Below are 21,706 nucleotides of genomic sequence, written 5' to 3'. Positions count from 1 at the left end.
ATCACTTGATCAAAAAATGATGAAGGAAGATTTGTTGAGTAATCTGCCGCAAGAGGTTATCTTGGAGATTCTGACAATGCTTCCGTGTAAAAGCATTATAATGTGCAGTTGTGTCTGTAAATTATTGCACAATTTGATAAAAGGGGATATATTTGCAACCTTGTATTCTCCGGAACAGGTGATGGTTTTCGGTCATCAAGGCATGGGGTGTGCAGTGTGCGATGAGGCCTTCCAGCCACTTTTTCAATTCGGTTTGCCTCTCCCTCACAATCAATATTCAAATCCTGAACATCATCGTGTTGTAATTGATTCAACTGATGGTTTGGTTTTAGTGTGGGATGAATTAAAAAATAATCATAATATTCTCTTTATTTGCAATCCAATCACTCGGGAGTATATTGAGCTTCCTCCTCTGCCTGCAGTAAAATATTTATTTGGATTTGGAGTGAGCAAGTTAGGTAAACAATATAAGGTTTTATATGTTGATAGCAACTCTCTGTCATGTCATATATATACTCTAGAAGGAGGAGACTTATGGAGAAGCATCACGCTGACACAGTTTGCTCCCGTCACTAGATTGCATTCAAGAACATCTCGCCTCCCCGAGCTTCTTGATTATGCTTTATTTTTAAACGGAAATCTCCACTGGTTGGTATATGATAATAAAAAGAATTTCTGGATTTATTGTTTTGATCTTGAAACAGAGCTTTTTAAGAGTTTTTCTATTCCTCCGCCACCTAGTGAAGAAGGATTTAAGAGATGGTTTCATGGATATTATCGGATATATATTTTGAAGGGTCGGCTATGTTTATGTGATATGATGTCGTCAAAAGATTTTGTTGTTGCTGTTTGGATGATGAACAACTATGGAGATGCAAATTCTTGGGTAAAAGAATATGAATTTAGCTTTCGGTTATCTTCGGATATCTCCTACACTGTGTTTCTGATTGAAGTTTTAGCAAATGGAGACTTGTTGTTTTATGGTGCAGCTCAACTATTCATCTATTCCAAAACCACGGGAACTTATGTGACATATAGCCCTTTTAAACAACTATTGTTCTATCCTAATTTGCCGAATGTTGCTAGTTATACTTCAAGCTTTGTTACGCTCAAAAGCAGGAAGTTTTTCAATGTTAAGTCCTTAAATTTTTATTAGGCGTAGATTCCTCTACTTTCATATATTTGTGTAATGTTTGTTGTTTATTTTAATAAATCTTAGTTATTTTAAATTTCTATTCCATTGGATATTTATATGTAGAATGATTAATTTATGCTATTCAAACGATTTCTACGTCATATTCTACTTTTGAAATTTGATAGTAAGATAACCTCCTATTAAAAAATAAATCATAAATTCATAATATCTGGGCATTATATATTGCACGCTCAATTAGGAATTCTTTACAATTTTGATTCTAAACGTACCGATTCCATAAAAATTAGTAGAAGTTTTGCATCCTTAAGCATGGGACTTTGGGTTGTACTATGAAATTAAAATTCTTACGAAAGTGGTTAGATAGGCACTTGGTTTTTGTGTGATTGCTCCGTAAGCATTTCTATGTACCGTTAGATTTCAAGATTAGATGTTAACAAATAACGTCAACAGAAAATGTCAACATAATGTGGATCGTTAGATTTCAAGATTTGATGTTGACAAATAACGTCAACGGAAAATGTTAACATAACGCTAATCGTTGTGAGAAAAATGCCTAAAATCCTATGTCTCCCAATTTCAATTTGCGCACACGATAATGCCTCCACATCTTCATGTTCACACTTTCAATTCCAATCCCTATGACACTATATTTCTAGAGTGAATATGATATTGCTTGATACGAGCACTATTTAGTTGGATAAATTAGGGATTTGTATATCTTTTCAATATATTAGTTTTATTATCATTAAGTTAGTTATTAGTATTATAAATATAAATATGAGCTAGAGTTGTCAACTAGGCCCGATTGGCTTGGCCCAAGTCTGGCCCACTAGTGAAACGAAGCGCGCCTGGGCTGGGCTCATTAGTTGACATGGGCTCCAATTGGGCCATTTTGTAAACTCAGTCCGGCCTAGGCCCAGGACAATCTGAAGCCCATCCCAAGCCCGAGCCCATCAAAGATCAACCTGATATAATTGGTTTTTTTTAATGTAATTAGGCGATTAATCACTAATCATAGTATATTTCTCAATTTATATGCATTTCGTCTTGTGCATGAGACATGTTAATCTTTTCTATATTGTTCCAATTGTTGGATGTCTCTGAATGGACTCAGAACAATGATAGTTTAATATCTACACAAGTTTCCAACCAAATCATGAATGCAACATTAAATCTTGATTATATCTAAATTTTTATCCAATATGTATAAAAGACGGTTCTGAAGTTTGTCTTTAAGAATATTACATATTCAAACCTTAATATTTCATGAATAATTATTGAATTATTTCAATTTATTAGTTAGTTCATATAATTGTAGTTTTAAAAATGCAACATTAACTTATATGTCATTATCTACTAATAAAACAAACTATACTGGTTCCTCTTATGGTTATGCACTTATTTTTTAATAGAACAAAGAACATGAAAATTGATGTTAATACAAAGTGAGTAAATGAACTTAAACACATTATTTAAGTTAAGATTTAGTTTGAATGATATTTAATTACAATTTTTGCATAAAATATATTTAGCATCTCTTTAGAATATATAAACAAAAATTTTTAACAAAGCTCAGCCAAGCCCAGGCCCAATGGACTAGGCTGGGCCTCAATATTGGTGGGCATGGGCCGAGCTAGCCCAATTGAAAACTCTAATATGAGTCATTGTTATCTTTTGAAATCAATCAATGGAATAACAATTATTTGTCTTTTATCTTCTTTACTTTTACGCATATTGCTCTTTATTTTATCGCAAGTTCACTTTCTTCTCCCAACCCCTAGTTTGGGCAGAACTTGGTTGCTCGACGGGCCAATCTCGCAAACGAATCACCCAATCCCACGAACTTTTATTCATATTGTTAGTTCACTTTCTTCTCCCAAACCCTAGTTTGGGCGGAACTTGGTTGCTTGACAGGCCAATCCCGCAAACGAACCACCCAATCCCACGAACTTGTGTCATTGCTCATTTTATTTCAATGAAGTTAAATATAGTCCTTCGATTACCAGATTAGGTAATATAGTGTTTTTTATAAAAATTATTGAGCAACTAAATCACTACAAAAACTTCGCCATTTAACGACAGAATAATCCGTCGCTAATCATCAAATTTCTGACACTAAACAGTGTTAGTGACAATACACACAGATACAAGCTGTAATTAAAAAGCTTGACGATAAAAAATTTTAGTGACAGATTTGGGCGTCGTTAAATTTACCAACATCAATACAGACGAAATATGATGTCACAAAACCTACTGGTGGTTGTGGTCATAAGCCCGCATCAGTGACTGATTAGGCCATCATTAATTACTGACGGCTTATCCGTCACTAATTCTGTGCTGCCTTTTACTCACTGGTTACGTCATTTTCCGTCACTAATTTAGCTTTTGGATTTTATTTTATTTTATTTATTATTTTATCTGATCTTAATATTGAAATAAACCTCAAACATATAACTAATAAACATAAAATCTACAAAATAAAAACATTAATCTAAAGGTGTGGCTTGACTTGAGGGCATCATGAGTTGCTTCACCATCTCTTGCATCATTGCAAATCATTTTCCATCTTTGAGAAAAAATCATATTATAATTGCTAACTGAAAGGCCAAATTTAAGAAACTTAGCAATCAAAAGTGATTGACATGATACATATGCTTGACGAGGTACAGTAGCTATTGAAATATATACATGTACGAGGTGAACAATAAGTTTGACACGTACCTCAGCCATATACTCCCTCCGTTCCATAGTAATGGAGGCGTTTCTTTTCGGCACGGAGATTAAGAAAAATTGTGTTAGGTGAGTTAAGTAAAGGAAGAGTAAAGTGGAAAATGAAAAAGGTAGAGAGATGAAGAGAGAAAAAAGTAAGAGAGAGTAAAGTAGGTGTGGAAAAATGTGTTGACTTTTACTAAAAATGGAAACGACTCTATTACTATGGACCGTACCAAAATGGCAAAATGACTCTATTACTATGGAACGGAGGGAGTATGAAACTAGAAGCAAGTTTCCAATTTAATTTTTCCGAGCCACCTGATACCATTAGAGCAATTTATAGTATCAGTTAACAAGTACATATACGAAATTTCCTCAATAACAACTCTTCTCAGTTAAACACAAGAAGAAAGTGAGGTTTTAACATTTATAGTTATGTAAAAATGCATGTTATAAAAAGTACAAACTGAGAGGATGGATTAGAAGTACCTCTTCAAGTCTTGAGAAAAAGATGATCAGCATGTAGGAGATCATAGGTGTGCTGAACGATGATGGATCCCAAAGTCCTCGTTCATAAGATTATAGGAATTGTTCACTGGAACAAAAGAAATGAAAACTGGAAGATGTTGACTGAAATTTCTATAGCAAATATAGCCACTGGAACAATTTACAATCATTAGTCATTACATGATCAATGAAACACAAATATAACCAAGAAGAAGTTCTGGGAATTCTAGGTATCAACTCCTAATTTCACAAATGCAATTAACACAAGTAACATCAACCCAACAGTTTACCTTATGAATAAATACCATATAAGCAATTAAGTCGACGGAACAACGAGCTTGTGATTGATCTCTTGCAGTTGCAGCGCACAACAACTAAAACTGTTTCAAAAATTAAGAAACAAACTTAGTCAGTCTATCGTCATGGTATTCTTTTCGCATTTTAGATGAAAGAATTTGATCATAACTAGCAAAAAATGCATCTGACATTTCTCTTTCAGTGTATTAAGGATGCTTGCTGACTATGTGTACCTAACTATAAAGTAGCAACCTAGCAATCCTTAAAATTAGACATTTATATGAAATCAAAAGAAATTGAATCGGTGATTTAGTATTTTTATTATATCATTTACCCAGCAGTACATTTCTTGATTCTCCTTCTCCATCAGCACTTCCTATAATCATAACATTTCCAACAATAGTTATCTCTAAGATGTGTGTGTGTGTGTGTGTGTTTATATATATATATAATATATAATAATGTATGTACTATCCTCTTGAGATTCTCCACTTTCCCTTGAATAAGCTGAAACTAAAATAAGAACAAATAATTGGTCAATAAGATGGATATTTATAATTATAAGTGATGTGGAAGAGAAATAGTATTCAGTTTTACTTTTCGAGCTCAGACTTTATTTAGCTAGAGCTTGATCTGGTGCTAGAGCTCTCGCAGCTCTTCGTAGCTCAGGAGGTTGAATCGACTATAAGGTAAGAGAAATTACTTCACCAATAAGAGTATTTCCATTCAAGTCAAACGTAGCTGAATCAATCTCCAAACATGGACTTTGAGAATCAATCAAATTCTGTAACAAGCAAGTTGAAGTCAGATACTTCATGGAACTACAATGCACTAAGTTGTGTTCTCACACAGCAAGTCTTTCTATCTACTGTTGAACCAGAGTGAGACTGTTTTATTTACTATGCAAATTTTAGTGGGGTCAATTAACACAACGACTACCTAGATTTTCATCTCATAACGTGGGAAGGACTATTAAGATAACAGCTCACTATGTTCACAAGAACTGCTGGAAAATCAAAGAAGTACAATTAAGTAAAGGTCAATTTGAATTTCTCTATTAGCACCAAATCCTGGCAAGGAGCTACTGAAATAATGTACCTGTACAGTTCCACCAATTTTCTGGAGAATTTCGCAAATACCAGGATGGCCAGATCTACAAGCATTAGATAGTGCCTGCAAGGTATTTCAATACAAGATCATTTAGTATTCCTAGACTGTTTTGCAATTTAAGTTTTTGAAAACAAATCAAAAAATGATTTAACATAAAGAAGGATTGATAACATAAGAGAAAGTGTTGCAACATTCTAGCATAATGCCATTTACTGGAGATGAAACTTCACTGCAGGAATGTGAGGCTACAAAATACAGAAATAGTGAGGAAATAAGCAGGGATATGTACGGCAACTTGGTAGCAGAAAACTTGGTAGGAAACAACCCATGATCAATTCATAACATATTATCTAGTCATACACGTTGATGGTGAAGCTAACTCACTAGTTAAGTCGGAGCTACAAAGAAAACGAACAAAGGCAGCGGAGAAATCGCCTAGGAAGAGTTACTTGGTAGCTGTTAAGGAAACTGTGAAAAGAGAAGGAAAAGGCAGGTTTGGAGTAGGATTGAAGCCGGTGGACATTTACATCACGAATCCCAACATCAAGACGAAGATCAGGAACCAGGTGAGCTACAGGCTAATAAGTGGGAATGCGGCAATGTCGTTGTTGGCTGATGAAGACTTCCCGCAGAGAAGGGTTGCTTACACAATATCAAGTGTGGGTGACTCGCTAAACAGGTCGGAGAGATGGGCCGAAGGGTTCTACACTGATAGGAGCAGTGGAGTTGATGGCTTCGCTGTTTGGAGCCGTAGGTTAGTTTACTAAGTTCAAACTGTAGCAGGAAAATATGGTAACAGTGTCTGGTAACAGGAAATCAGAATTCTAAGTTCTAACTATACCGGCAAAAAGGAGTGTGTAAATGAAATGGACTTACTATAAACCACATGACAGCATCCCTAATCTCCTGAGTTTTGTTTAATTGAACACAGAAAACAACAATTTGGCAGTGCCTAAATGAAATGGACTTAGAAGAAACAAAGTTGTATGAGGGATTTTCTAATTTTTTATAACACCATTGCACAACAACAAAACAGAATAATGAAAATGGTGAGTACAAGCACTCTCTCATATCATAATTGTTTAATTACCCCATTGAGAATACCCAAAGCTTCCCAGAATATCACAGACGCACAAACAGTAAAAGCCCTAATCCAAAATAAAATCCAGAGCACACAGAAACAAACTAGTAAGCATTAAATTGAAAAATGAAAATGTATATACTAAGCACCTGAGTTGGAATCACCAATAAGAGAAAGCGGCGAGTGAGAAAATAATAGAGAGAGAGAGAGAGAGAGTAATCGAGGCTTCTTCGCGACGTTCCGACACAAGCTTCGCCTCACCACGAGATGCTTGTCGGCGGGGAGCTCAGCGTTGGTCGAGCACGAGGCGCTGCCGTGCTGGAGGGAGAAAGAAGTGGAGGTGGTGGCGTCTCCGACGCAGCATTGCTGAGTGGAAATCATTTTTGAAAACTAGGGTTTAACATTTTTGACGATGGAGGAAGAAGGGAGTTCTCAATTTTGAAGTCGGTTTATAATATTAACTAGTTTTACACATGTGGATGCACAGATTAGAATATTTTTAATTGAAATCAATTAAACAAAATTAAGAATAATATTATTATATAGAATTATTTTTCTTTTGAATAAAATTTATTACTCTAATTTTTTTAAATATAAGTTAGTACTCCCTCCGTTTTGCCATAGTTGAGATGAAACTTTTCGACACGAAGTTTTAGAAATGAATATTGAGTATGTTAAATAAATAGATGAAAAAGTAAGAGGGATGAGAAGGTAGAGAGAATAAAATATAAAGTGAATAAAGTAAAAAAGATAAAAAAAGTTACCATATAAGGAAATGACTCAACTATGAAGAAACTTTCCGAAATGGTAAAATAACTCAACTATAGTGAAACGGAGGGAGTATTATTCATGAGAATAAAAGTTGGTACTCCCTCCGTTTCACCATAGTTGAGTCATTTTACAATTTCGGGAAGTTTCTTCATAGTTGAGTCATTTCCATATTTGGTAACTTTTTTCTCTTTCTTACTTTTCTCTCTCTTACTTTATTCTATCTACTTTTTTCACTTTATACTTTATTCTCTCTACCTTTTACTCTCTCTTACTTTTTTATCTATTTATTTTACACACCCAACATTCATGTCTAAAACTTCGTGCTCAAAAGTTCCGCCTCAACTATAGCAAAACGGAGGGAGTACTAAATTATTGTTTATGCAAAACTAAAGTACAGTTTAAAACACAAAAGTTATTGTTGAAGAAAAAAAGGCGAGTCCGTTGCATTGGCGGCCATCACACTCCGGTCGACGTCATGTGAGGGAGTTAAATCAAGGTACATAATAGCCCGTTAAGGAAGAGGCCTTAATCAATGTTATTTTTTTGAACAAAAGTTGTGAATGAAAGTTAACTTTTTTGTGAATGAATAACTTCTAACATGGTCAAGGTATGTTGCCATTGGCCTGGAGAACAACCACTGGATCGGGGGATGCCCCCTTCTTATTTATTTTATTTGTACATAGTGAGAAAATATGTTAAATAAATTGGCTACATTCAAAACCCAAAAAATATATGACTCCCTAGAATAAAAATGAAACTGACCATTATAAAAATAATATTACATGTACAAAGTAAATCATGAATAACAAAAGGTCATGTGTTACGAACTTGAATTGTATGTTATCAGTCTTAGATTTTTAATATTAATAACATACAATTATTAAAAACATTAGTTTTTAATATTAATAACAACAAATCTAAGTGACCAAATTGTGTACGACCAAAAACTAATTTATTTATATATTTAATTAAAATATATGAATGCATATATAGTAGGAGTACATGGAAAGTGCATAATATTGTGGTCATATATTTATGATTTGTATATAATTTTTTTACTTTTTTGGAACCATAAATGTAATTAGTAGTTTAGGACACACTTTAATTCAAATTTTAAAACCAACATAAGAAAATTCAAATGTAAAAAATAAAAAATAAGGTTAAAGGCTAATAAATCTTTTTAACTTGTCCACTTACTATATTTATTATTTTAATATATAATAAATATATCAAATTATTAATATAACCTTATTTTGGTTGTACAAAATTTGGTTGTTTATCATCACTCAATTAATAAAGCCTATAAACTTAGTGTCAGACTTATATCAGTCTCTAAATTGAAATTAAAATAAATTCCAAATATTTTTAACGACCAAATAATCTGTCACAAAAACTAAAAATACAACAAGTTTAGTGTCGGACATAGATCTGTCTCTAAATTGAAATAAAAATAAATTCCAAATATATTATTGACGAAATAAATACCCACTAAAACAAAATTTTCAAAAAATAAACTAAAATAAAATAAAATAAATAATTTACTGACGGAATCCATCACTGTTGTAAAAATAAAATGTTATTATATTGGGAAACTCATAGTGTCACTATTTCCGTCATTAATTAAAGAAGGATAGCTCTCCGTCATTAATTAGTTTAAACTAATTCATTAGAGGAGGAAAGAATATTTATATATTACTTATTTAATGGATAGTAAAATATTAGAAATTTGCCAACAAACTCAGTTGTAAAATTACTATTAAGCTGCATTCTCATTAGAAGAAAATTCAATTCCATCACGTTCTTACTAATTATAAGGAATTTAAGTTAGAAACTCGAATTTTAGTTTGTTTACTGACTCTGATTATGCTTATTAACTTATAAATAGATAATTTTAATGTTTTTTTAACTGCACTTTAGATAAAATACATAAAAATATTAAATATGACTTATATAGTTATTGCATTTTAGATAAATATTTTAGATTTTAAATTGTATGTTATCAGTCTTAGATTTTTTAATGAATATTTTAACTTAGAAATTTCACTTTTATTATATAATTTATATTTCAGTTATTCATAATATTAGTAATTCATTATAGATATATTTCAAAATTCAGTTATTACAATTGAACCGAAATATGGAGTGATACAATCTTACAATACAAGAGCCGATTTGCACTACAAGTGTCAACAATATCTCTGTTTTGGTTTGAGAGACATTTTTTCGAAGAGATTTTGTTATCGTAGAAACTTGCTACTTGCTACTCCCTAGGGGAGATTTTCTCTGTTAAGGTGTGATTCAATCTTGTTTAAATGGTTTATTTCTCCAATATTCATTCTTTAGTTATTGCCACTAGTCTTTCAGTTTATCAATTACCATATCACAAACTTTAAATATAATAATTGTATATAATATTAAAACGTTAAAGTCATATTACCATAAGTTAAACTTACTAAGATGACATATTCCAAAATTACATAATTATAAAACAAATTATAACTTACTAAAATTTATTTAAAGAATAGATTGTATACCAAAATTAAATACTTAAACTAATTTTAATGTAATATGAACATTCATCGTTTTATTACGAATGAAGACATTAAGTTACTTAAACATATGAGCATCTATAATTATAAAGAGGGAAAATATATTACTATTAATAAGAAATTGAAGTTGTATCTAGCTAACTGTATCTAATATGGACTAATGTCATTATTCTATGATTCTCCTTTTCAAAAAAAAATTGTTTATATGGGTGGAAATTATCTAACTTTTAATTCAAGTCTAAATTATCAATTATATTGAGAATCTATACAAAGAAAAACATTACACAGTATGTGGAAAAAATTACATCATATTTGTAATATAATACTCCATAAAATTGCGAAATGACGATTGGCCGGTTTTATACGTTATTTATACCCACTGCAAGTCTGCAATACATCTATATAATAGTACACTATAAGGTGAGTTTTGCAATAAAAACAACAGAAATTGATTGTATGTAAACAATTTTTTTTTACCTAATACAAGATAGATAAGAAAAAAATTAAGCACATCTAACTACGGAAGAATATTCTTAAAATAATTATAAAAATAATTAACTAATTTTAATTAAAAAATAAACATATCAATTATTATGATAAAATCATTCATGCAATAATAAAAATATCATTTCACTGTTAATAGGATAATATATTTACAAAACATAAAAATTGATAATTATATTGACATACAAAAAACACAAATTGCTCAGGTACTAAATTCTCTTATTGGTGGGCAAATATAATTAAGCTAATGAATTCATAAATGACATACAAAACACACACAGAGAGAAGAATATTCTTAAATAAATTCACTTATTGAGGGATAAAGCTAATGAAGTCATAATTTGATCGAAGTAAAATTTATAATTTTTCAATAATGTTAGAAAGAATTATATAGTATAAGTAAAATTCATGAATGAAAGAAAATGAATGTAAGTAGAAATCCCCCATTATACAAAATGCAACTAATTATCTGGACACACTAAGTAAGCAAGCTTCAAAAATCCTACTACATAGCATTTTAGTTCTACTTAAAATCCTTAATTTACCAATACCAAAAATACAATTTAAAAAAGGAGTTTTGTGAATAATAACAAAAATTTAGACTAAATTAAGCTCAACTATATAACCAAACTATACTGAGCATACATTACAATAAAATTATAAGATGGATAAGAAACAAAAATTAAGCACAATATATAGAGGTCTAATACTGAGTATGGTGAAATCTTACCAACAACATAAAAAATTAGCACAAAACATATTAGTATGTGACTAATTAAGCAAACCTTTAACTACACTCGATTCAATGCAACCACAGCAGACTAGAAGAGGTGTGAGATGAACATAAAACAGGGGATCTCCAAATATTGTAAATCAAAACATACAGACAAGATAGATCCAATACGTAAAACAACAATTGATACAAAATATTAACAATTGATACTAATTAAGCAAACTTTAACTACACTCGATTCAATGCTACCACAGCAGACTAAATAGCAGAGGTGTGAGATGCACATAAAACAGGGGATCTCCAAATATTGTAAATCAAAATATACAGACAAGATAGATCCAATGCGTTTTAGACAAAATATTAACAATTCAAAGCCACAATAGTAGATAAGTATGAAGAGTAGAAATATCAGAGCAATATAGAAGAGCTGAGGCAGTTCAAAATAGCCTAATAAGATTCTAAACAGTTTATAACCGATTTTTTACATTTCAACAATGGAATCAGATTGAAAATGAGCAGAATTAGTTCGAATGATTAGAGACGAAGAAGATAGTCTAACTAACCGAAGTAGCTGATCAGCGCGGCGGCGGCGGAGAAAGCGCGGCATTCTTCGGAGGCGGCGGAGGCACGGCATTCTGTGGAGAAGGCGGCGGATCGAGAGGCAGAAACCGAGCATTGAGAATTCCAGCAGCGGCGACCTCGAAAATTACTCGATTGTTTACAAAATTAGCATGATCGCGCATGAACTCGTCACAATCGAGTTGGAAAACCAACGCTGAAGACAGTATTGTAGTCTTCGCATCCTTTCTTTCGGCGCGGCGAGGATCAAATTCAGCTGTGTATTCAATTCCTGTTACAGAGCTCTTGATAACGAACGGCTTAGGAAAGCCGGTGAGAAGCTCCATCTCATTCATGTCAAAATCGATTGGATCTTCGAAATTTTTTTCGATTTCCATTGAAGAGAAAAAATTGAAATTCGGATAAAGTTACCATTATGAATGAGATTGTATTTATACCCAAATTCTCTGTTCAACCGGACTTCAGCAAAAAGTTCACGCTACATTTGAAAACCGCGGGAGAGAGAAAAGGTGCAAATAATTATAAAATAAATAATAATGATAATAATAATAATGATAATAATAACAATAATAATAATAATAATAATAATAATAATATATAATAATAGTAATAGTAATAGTAATAATAATAGGAAATATAGACAAAAAATATGGAGATACTACCAGAGTACGAAAACTATAGAAATATAGGATCAACGCAAGAACGAAAAAAGGGAAGGAAATATCATCAATATTAATTGGGCCGAATTTGGGCCTGATTACTATTGGCGGTAAACTTAGAAAAACAATTCTAAAAAATCAAATGCAATAAAGCTATTAAAAATATAAATAAGACAAACAAAATCGAAAATTAGGTTAGGTCAACATAAATCTTGTCTCCATATTATCTTTCGCAAAAAAATAATTTAAAAAGAACAGTATAGAAAAATTAAAAGATGATGTTTTATCTGGAATAAACAGTGAAGTAATAAAATTAGATAGAACAACAAATGTATAAATTAAAAATGAAATGATTTCGAAAATAAAAGAACAACAAGGTAAACCCTTAGATGAAATAAAAATAAAAAGATTTCGAAATAAACGGTAAATGGATCCCTTAGATGAAATAAAAATGAATTTTTTTGAAAAAAGCAGTACATGGATAGAACTCAAGTACAAAGACTGGATAGAACTCTTCAGAGATTTAGTATCTAACACATAAATTTATCATAAAATGTGTTTACAAAGGAAACCAAAAAAAAAGCATTTGAAGAATAAATAAGATGGTTGGTTGAAAGAAGGAGACGAGGGTTGTGACTTGGGACTTATATACAGTTATTACAAGTGCAAAACCTAGAGCCTGATTCGATTTTAAATGGGCCGACATTTTGGGCCTTAAAATAATTTTCCGTCATCGTAGTTCCCAGTTGGACTCGGCTTAATTTCGCGAATTTCTTATTACTGGCATTTGAATAATTTGATTTCTAAATTTTAATTTATTTAAAATTTATACTTTAAATTGACATAATAATCACTAGTCCGAATAATAATTCAAATGTCGCATAATATGGGGATAGTGATAAAATGCAAACGCTAAATATTGTACAATCTTCAAACTACGATCTGGATCGAACGTAGAGTATGTCAACAGATAACAATAATAGCAACAAAAAATATGAACACAATGTCAACCGTTGACATTGTGTTGACATTTTCTGTTGTTATGATTTTATCATTTGTTGACATTTTCTAATGGTCCTGATCATAGTTCAGAATTTGTATATTATTTCGAGTTTGCATTTGATTACATCCCCAACATGTGTTATTTAATATAGGTAGGAGTAAAGGAAAAGGATTAAAAAAGAAAATGCAATTAAAGTTTGCATAAAAAATGGAATATAGTTGGTTGCTTTGTACTCCCTTCATTCCACAATAGTGGAGGCGTTTCTTTTCGACATACAATTTAAGAAAAATTGTGTTAAGTGAGTTAAGTAGAAGAAGAATAACTTAGGAAATAAAGTATGTGAGAAGAAATGTGTAGACTTTTACTAAAAAGGAAAATGACTCCACTACTATAAAACGTACCAAAATATCCGTGATTGAATTTGTGTGTGCTGGTAGCTTTCATTTCTACGTCACATTCAACACAATGCTGAAGTTAGGAAGACCATTCAAGAAGAACAAGGCCGACCAGTCACAAGGTAATCGACTGCTAACTTTTGACATTTTGTGTGGGTTTTGTTTAGGAATTTGCTTGATTTTGTTAAGAAATAATGTAATCATAACTTTATTATGGACCCGTTTTTCAAAAAGTGAATGTTTTTGGTTAAATTTGTATTTCTGTATATATAAATCAATCACTTTGCATAAAAGAGATGTTTAACAAATGATACATGTTATGAATATTTGAAAGACCAAAAACAATAAGTAAAAGGAAGACTAAATAATATGCATCACTTTCATAAACTATATTTCCATTCATACAAGTACATATATAGTTGAGATTTCCTCGTTTCCCATTGTTAAATTGTAAGATTAAAGTTGAACAGCCTGATGTTAATAGCACCAAACGTAAGTAATGAATCCAGAACCAAACTAGGATAAGGATTAATGGTGTACTAATGAAATGACATAAAGGGCTTAATAGTGATTATAATATTCTACCTAATCAAACCAACAAACCAATATAAAATGAGAGTCATATAATTGATGAAAGAGAATCTTTCCCTCCACTTATTAACATCCAAATTTTATTTGTTTCTAGCTTTTACGTTATATTAAACTAGTCTTGCATTTCAATTTGATACATAAAGTTTAGGGAATATTGTCTCCATCATTGTTGTTAGTGCTTTGTGACATTGACACTAGTCTTTTTTCGTGACATTTTATCTTCTGTTCTAGTCAAATTATGTAACAGCATAATGAGATTTGGTATTTAATTATTTGTTCTGATCTCTTTATATCTACTAGTCGATATTGATATGTGTATAAGTTCGTATACAAACTTTAACTAACAGTTAAACTTAAGTTGTTTTATGGTCACTTCACTTGTGAAATACTCCTAAATAAACTATATTGTCATTTTGACTAGAAAATTAAGGTGGGTTCCAACCAATAATCAAACACACCAAGTACTTCTATTGACAAAACATTTAAAGATAAAATTTCTAGGTTAATAGTATATATTGTCATTTACATTAATTTAGAAATAGAATTGGAGAAATTAAAATAGGTGAATTGTTCCTCGTTAGAATGATTGAAAAGATAATCCAGAAATGGAATTGAATAATTGACCATAAAAACAAAAATACATTCTATACGGTAACAATTAAATCAAAATGGCTAGCCTAAGGTATCGAATGAAATGATCTCGATCGTCGTTGCAGAATCAACACCTTTTTTTTACAAAAGTGTAACGAATTTTATTCATGAAACTACAAGAAGATAGAGGCATGTATCAAAAGGGATAGTTAGATACTTCCTTCACTTTCTCAACGCAATTTGCTTATTTGCCACCACCTGCAATTGAAGAAATTAATGTCAAATATTTGCATTATTTAATTCACTATCTACAAATGCAATTAATTACGATTAATTAAATTTTTGAGGGAGATTAGTTACCTTTGTTATCTAAAGCTTTACTCAAGAAAGAGAGGAAAACCACGAGGATTGCTACACCAGCTACAAGTCCAATGAAAATGGCTAGTGTTTTCTCCACTTCATCGTCATTTTCTAGAATAATAGACAATAAATTCTAAGTTTTTCATGAAAAGTAATTCATCAAAATAATGTCATATCCTCAAAGGGATTCAAAGTGCCAAATGAACATAATAAACAAATTTTAGAATCTCAAATAATGATTAAGAATACCCAATGGATTCTCTTAGTTCGTGGGATATGATTAAAAGATCATGAAATTTTTTTAATATTATCAATGCTTTCATATCGATACATTAATGTGCGTACCTACATAAATAAGTATCCCATGCCCACTATTTTAATTCAGTCAAATATTTTTTTCAAAAGGAATTATAAGAAGTAGGACATCAATTAACCATTAGAAAAGAATTAAAGAAATAATTATTTGCTTCATACTGGCCTTTTTTGAATTTTTATACACAAAAAAGGCAGTACTGTTGGGCATCTAGATACTAAAGTAATGTGTAAAAATTATATTCTAATTGTCTATTCACGCACATATTCAGGGATTTGTTTATAATGATAATGATTTGCTACCTTTTTTTTTTTGGTGTGTGTGAGACATAATTTAAGAATTATTGTGTGTATTGTAGAAGTACTACGTGGGCAGACTTTATCACCCGGCCCCTTTAAATAACATATTAATAGCCCTACTTTTTAATCCGTAGTGTTAATTAATTGGTGGTTATACTCTAAGCCTATGTATGCATATCTCTCCCTATCCATCAATATCTATTAATCTAATCTATATAACTACAAATAAACAAGTCAAAGCTCCTATATGTCATCCTTCACAAATAGTAATAAAAATAATACTTCACAAATTAGCCAAAATAAAGGTATACATAGGATTAAGAATTAGGAACTTCCTTGCTATCCAATATACTCTGTGTTTTGCGTGCATGTATTAGCGAACACTATAAAACTAAACTATAGTACTAAAATCATATGTATTCCTCATCAAAAAAGTTTAAAGTTTACTTTTTTCTAGAATAAGCATGGTGTGGGAGAGATTCTTTAGAATTCCCGGCCTTATTCAACATATCACCGCACCCCAAAGCAAAAAAAAAAAGAAGAAGAAGAAATTGAACCTTTGCTTCAACTTTTTCCTTTTCTTGTTATTTAATTATGTGTTGCTCACGGCATGATCATAAGAAATTATATTTAAGCTTTTTGATCAAAAATATTGGTCTATAAGAAAAGAAGAAAAAAGGCCAAAAATATTGATCATATATTCCCTCCATCCCTCGATATGTGTACCTCATGGCATGATCACAGTACAATGTAAATGAGTAAAAAAAGTTTGTGAAATATGTATTCTACGATAAAATGTGAATAAAATGAGTTAGTAAAATTTGAAATCTGTTATAAAAAATAGTAAAATTGAGGAGGAACATTAATAAAGGATGTCCCGAAAAAAAAAATGAGACAGGTAATGGGTGGACGAAGTAAGTATTAGTAATCGAGATTAAAATGGAGGAAGTTAATTACCGGGCTTGGCGGTGTAGCCACGCTGCGAGTAACGCGCGTAGCACTTGGCGAAGAACATATCCCCCCACGCAGCGGAGCTGCACTCGGTCCTGAGGCGCTGGACGGCCTCGGACAAGCAATCCTGGCACTCCCCCACGCTCAGGTCCTGCACGCACTGCGCCACTCCCTGCACCTTCCCGGCCCCGGTGACCCGATAATACTCCCCTCCCGCCCCCAGGTACGCCAGCACCGCGTCCCTCCGCGCCGCCGCGTCCGAGTCATCATCCATCGGCCCGCACTTGTCCGCCGCCACCGTCTTGTCCTCCACCCCGACGAACGACGCGTTGTCGAAGCGGACGAAGCACCCCTCCAGCTGCATCGCCCCGCCCGTGGCCCCCGCGCACGTGGCCCCCAGCCGGGCCACCGCGTCCGCCACGCACCCCCGGCAGGCCCCGTTGCCGAGGTCGCCTCGGCACTGGAAGAGGCCGTAGACGACGTCGGCCGCGGAGGAGCCCGGGAGGGCCACTTTGAAGTTGTTGTAGTTGGCGTAGGAGGCGGAGTTTACGATGGAGGTCAGAATTGAGTTGAGATTTGATTGGTAGGGGCTGCCTGGATTGTATTTCAGCTGCGAGCAGCCTACGTATATGAATGAATTCAGTGAAGATGAGCTATAACACCTTCTTGATAATTGTGCCAGGATTATGCTCACCATTGCCAGTATCCACATCTTCATTTCTTAATTTTTATCAGAATTAAATAGATTTAGTATTGAACAAGTATGATTTTTGAGTATGTGTAGTATACAAGGGAAGTTTACTCACTATTCTCATTTCTATATATAAGGGAAGTTTCCTTCCTCACTATTCTCATTTCTAGGTGGGGCCCTCTTGTTTTTACTTTTTCTATTGCTTAATAAATTTATATACAATGGCTACTTAATTTAGTTGGGCCAATCCTGCACCCTTGAGCTAACTAGCTTTGTAATTGTGTAAATTGGAAGAATGGCTAATGGTGGGACTGTGCATCCTCACCTAATATGACTTGACCAAGACTTGCAATTTGGAATAATTGTGGAAAAGGCAGATTGGAATATATGGGTGTTCAAAAAGGCGATTCCAATGGGGACAATTTCGACTACGATATATTATATGAGTATATGTAGTAATAAAGTGTCGTCGATGTCTCTAAAATGATGGATGCAAATATTCTCCAAATTTCAGGAAGCTTCGTTATGTTTTCACTCATTAAACAATTAATTGCGTACTTTTATTTTAATTGTAGACATTGAAATTGAATAGCACCTGATGAGTAAAAGTGGTTGTTAATTTAATTGACTTGACTCCCAGCGCAGCTATGATAAACCTATTCTTAGTTGTAGATTATAAAATTTATAAACCCATTGAAATCCGTTGGTAATTTTGATTTTTTAATGGATAACTAGTAAAAAATATTCATGAAATTTGATCAAATTCTAGTATATCCTGCCACTTTAAAAGATGACCAGTTATATCATAACTTTGATACTCATTTTTCTCAATTTTCTCATAGAAAAAAATTTCATCATGCTACATTTTAGAATTTATGAACGTAATACGTATATATGTAAAAATTAAAGATATTATTGACTAAATCTATTAAATGACGTCGTTTAAATCGCCGAATGTTGTGTTCACATGTTATTTTTCATATGTCAAAAACATACATAATTTTCTCCAAATTATAGACTATGGGACAGCTGAAAAAAATGTTCAAGCTATGGCACAATTGGTTATTTTTTAAATTTGTGAGATATATAGAATTTGATCAAAATTTATAATTTTTTTCACTATTTGCCCTTTTTAAATTTTAATTTATATGATTCAATCATATAGAGAATTGTAGAAGTTTACTCCTTAGTGACATGAACAGAAAAGTTCTAGAAATGTAAAAGTACAGAGACGGGACAAATTTCAAGTATAGATTGGCTCATAAGAACAATATTTTCGTCATAAGTAATTATATACTCCACTTCACAGTAATTATTTATCGGTGACTAGATGGTAGAAGATGACATGACATGCAATAAGGATTAGGTGACCTGGGCCACGGATAAGGAAGAGTTTTATTAAGATTTACACCAATTTCTAGTTTAATTTACCGATTAATTGTAATTACAGTCATACTCTGCTTAATAGCTCCCTAGTAATGATTTAACCGTAAAGTTAACTTAATCGATATTTGAAAGTTATGGTTCTAGTAGGCGGTAGCTTCTGATGTAAACAGTAGATTACAAACCTAATTTATTCACCTCACTTCACTTCCACGAAATTCGCCTGTCAAAATGGATATCGGGTATTAGATATCCGATATCCAAACCCGAAAAAGTCGGATAATTGAATACCCGATTTTTCGGGTATCGGATCGGGATCGGGTAGTGAGAATTTTAGATTATCGGATATCGGGTTACCCGATATCCGATCGGGTATACCCGAATTATCCGATTTATCCGATTATTTTCTAAAATTAATAAATTATATTTTTATTATAATTAAATGTAATTTAATTTCTTAACTACAATTTAATTAATACTTAATAGTTAGCATATAAGATATGTAATTTAATTTTTTAATTACATTTTAATTTTATTGACTTGTGATATTTTGAATTTTTGATGATATTATTGTTAGATCTTGATTCTTATGAATTATTGAATTGTGATATTTATAAAGGATGAATGTTTGAACTTATTAATTTTGATGGTTATTGACTTATTGTGGATGGATAAAAGATGTTAATATGTATAACTTATGAATTTTGTATTTTTCAAAGTTTGTAGTTATTTTCTTTTAAATTTGAACTACTACAAGAATTTTGTATTCCTATAAATTTATAGTTATTTTCTCTTAAATTCGAACTACTATAAGAATTTTGTATTTCTAAAAGTTTGTAATTATTTTTACTTGAATACTAGTACTTCTACTTTGTATTAAATTTGAATGAAATAATATTAAATAAATTCTAAAAGTTTGTAGTTAGTTTTCAAAAATAAAATAAAATAAAAATTCAAAATCACAATTGGGACTGGATACCCGATTTTTCGGGACTGGATACCCGAGTCGGGTATCTGGGTACCCGAAATCAAATTCGTTTTGGATATCGAGTATTGGATTTTGGGAATTTCGGGATCGGATACCCGAAAATTTCGGATCGGGTATCCGCGGATACCCAATTTGACAGGCCTATCCACGAACATGGAAATTTAAGGAATGTGATTCTCTAATATTTTTACACACTTTAGTAGGGATGTCCATGGTTCAATGCTTAAGAACTATTGGTTCTGGTTCCGGTTCCATAAACATTTAAATATAAAGCATTATATTAAAAGAAAATCCTAAATTTCAAAATAAGTCATATACATACATTTTGTAGAGGTTGGGCCATCTTTGCGACTACTTTGCAACGTCCGATCATAAATATAAATAATCATATTTTTGGCCGAAACATAAGTTCAAGTTGCAAATGTAGGAAAAATGTTTGGTTGGAGTTAACTAAGAGCACTAATATATCATCTTCCCACATGAAATCTATTTCATGCACATATATATATGGGATATATAATGTTTGGTTTTATGCCTGAAAAATGTTTTAGTAGAAAAAGTTTCTACTTAGATATCAGAATGTCTACAATTGAGTAAATTGTGATTAAAACTAATAAAATCAATTGTTTTGCAAGATGCTCAAAATCGTTAATATATATAGTATCTCAAGTCTCAACAAATTCAAATGTAGAGACGTAATTTCATTATTCGTACACGACAAACGCTATACACGTTATACTATAACATAAATGGCATGCAATTCTTTTCAACTTAAAAAGCACAATTTTTTATCTATAAAGTGCAGGTGCTAAAATATTCAATTACAATGTACATTTTCGATTGAACACTGTCACTTCACAGTTCAAAATTGAACTGGAGAAAAGGAAACTGAGCTACTGGGAAACATCACCCCCTCCTTTTTTTAGTAGAAAGGAGACCTTGATGCTGTTAAATTTATATTCCTTTCAACTTTGCATATTTAAAAGTTCTTGGGAAAAAAAGTAGGGATAAAAAGAGTGCATCTTAATTACTTTGAATTATTCCTACGGAGATAAATCCCCCTCCCCCTTTTTTTCTCTAAAGAAGAACAATGAAAAGAAATTATTACTAGCATTACTTAAACTACGAGTACATTTTTTGTGGTAAGATGTACTAGTTGTTTTATTCTACAGAACAAATACACCCAAAGATGAGCAGACCAATCACAAAATTTGTTACTTTAGCCTTTAGTCTATACATTAGAGCATCCACGTCCATGCTATTGTAAAGAGCATGGATGTGGGCTCGGACCCACTTTTATTCATTTTTTACTCTCTGCTCTTCCTCAAGAGCACAACGCCCACAAAATATACTTTTGCGCAAAAGCATGCTCAAGGGTCTCACCATTCTATTATTCAATTTAAATACTTCAATTACTAAAAATATTTCCACAATATTAAAATGCATTAACAATATCCGAAATACTAATACAAATTACTAAAAA

The 21,706-nt window shown here is 32.1% G+C and overlaps 1 protein-coding gene, 1 long non-coding RNA gene and 1 other non-coding gene across 7 annotated transcripts; all 3 read right to left on the bottom strand.

Annotated features, from left to right (window-relative positions):
- Positions 1 to 2,166: 2,166 nt before the first annotated feature.
- On the bottom strand, positions 2,167 to 2,272 carry LOC125185735. Its single transcript, XR_007170237.1, has one exon. It is a non-coding gene; the product is annotated as a U6 spliceosomal RNA (small nuclear RNA).
- A 1,060-nt stretch (positions 2,273 to 3,332) lies between these two features.
- LOC125219686 lies at positions 3,333 to 7,286 on the bottom strand. 5 transcript variants are annotated; one of them, XR_007176185.1, is made up of 8 exons: positions 7,013 to 7,286; positions 5,771 to 5,845; positions 5,270 to 5,456; positions 5,007 to 5,185; positions 4,666 to 4,755; positions 4,358 to 4,463; positions 3,878 to 3,920; positions 3,333 to 3,753 (listed from the first exon to the last, which is right to left on the bottom strand). It is a non-coding gene; the product is annotated as an uncharacterized LOC125219686 (long non-coding RNA). The 5 variants fall into 5 exon arrangements; XR_007176187.1 differs by having other exon boundaries at positions 3,333 to 3,722; XR_007176183.1 differs by having other exon boundaries at positions 3,744 to 3,920.
- Positions 7,287 to 15,233: 7,947 nt separating this feature from the next.
- LOC125218658 (plasmodesmata-located protein 6-like) lies at positions 15,234 to 17,940 on the bottom strand. Its single transcript, XM_048120374.1, has 3 exons — positions 17,168 to 17,940; positions 15,599 to 15,709; positions 15,234 to 15,496 (listed from the first exon to the last, which is right to left on the bottom strand). Exons 1-3 carry the CDS (start codon positions 17,877 to 17,879, stop codon positions 15,483 to 15,485), a joined length of 837 nt encoding a protein of 278 aa, XP_047976331.1. The 5' UTR covers positions 17,880 to 17,940; the 3' UTR covers positions 15,234 to 15,482.
- Between the last annotated feature and the right edge of the window lie 3,766 nt (positions 17,941 to 21,706).

Source organism: Salvia hispanica, chromosome 4 (assembly GCF_023119035.1).
Source record: "Salvia hispanica cultivar TCC Black 2014 chromosome 4, UniMelb_Shisp_WGS_1.0, whole genome shotgun sequence".
Lineage (NCBI taxonomy): Eukaryota > Viridiplantae > Streptophyta > Magnoliopsida > Lamiales > Lamiaceae > Salvia > Salvia hispanica.
This window is presented reverse-complemented; position numbering and strand designations above follow the sequence as displayed.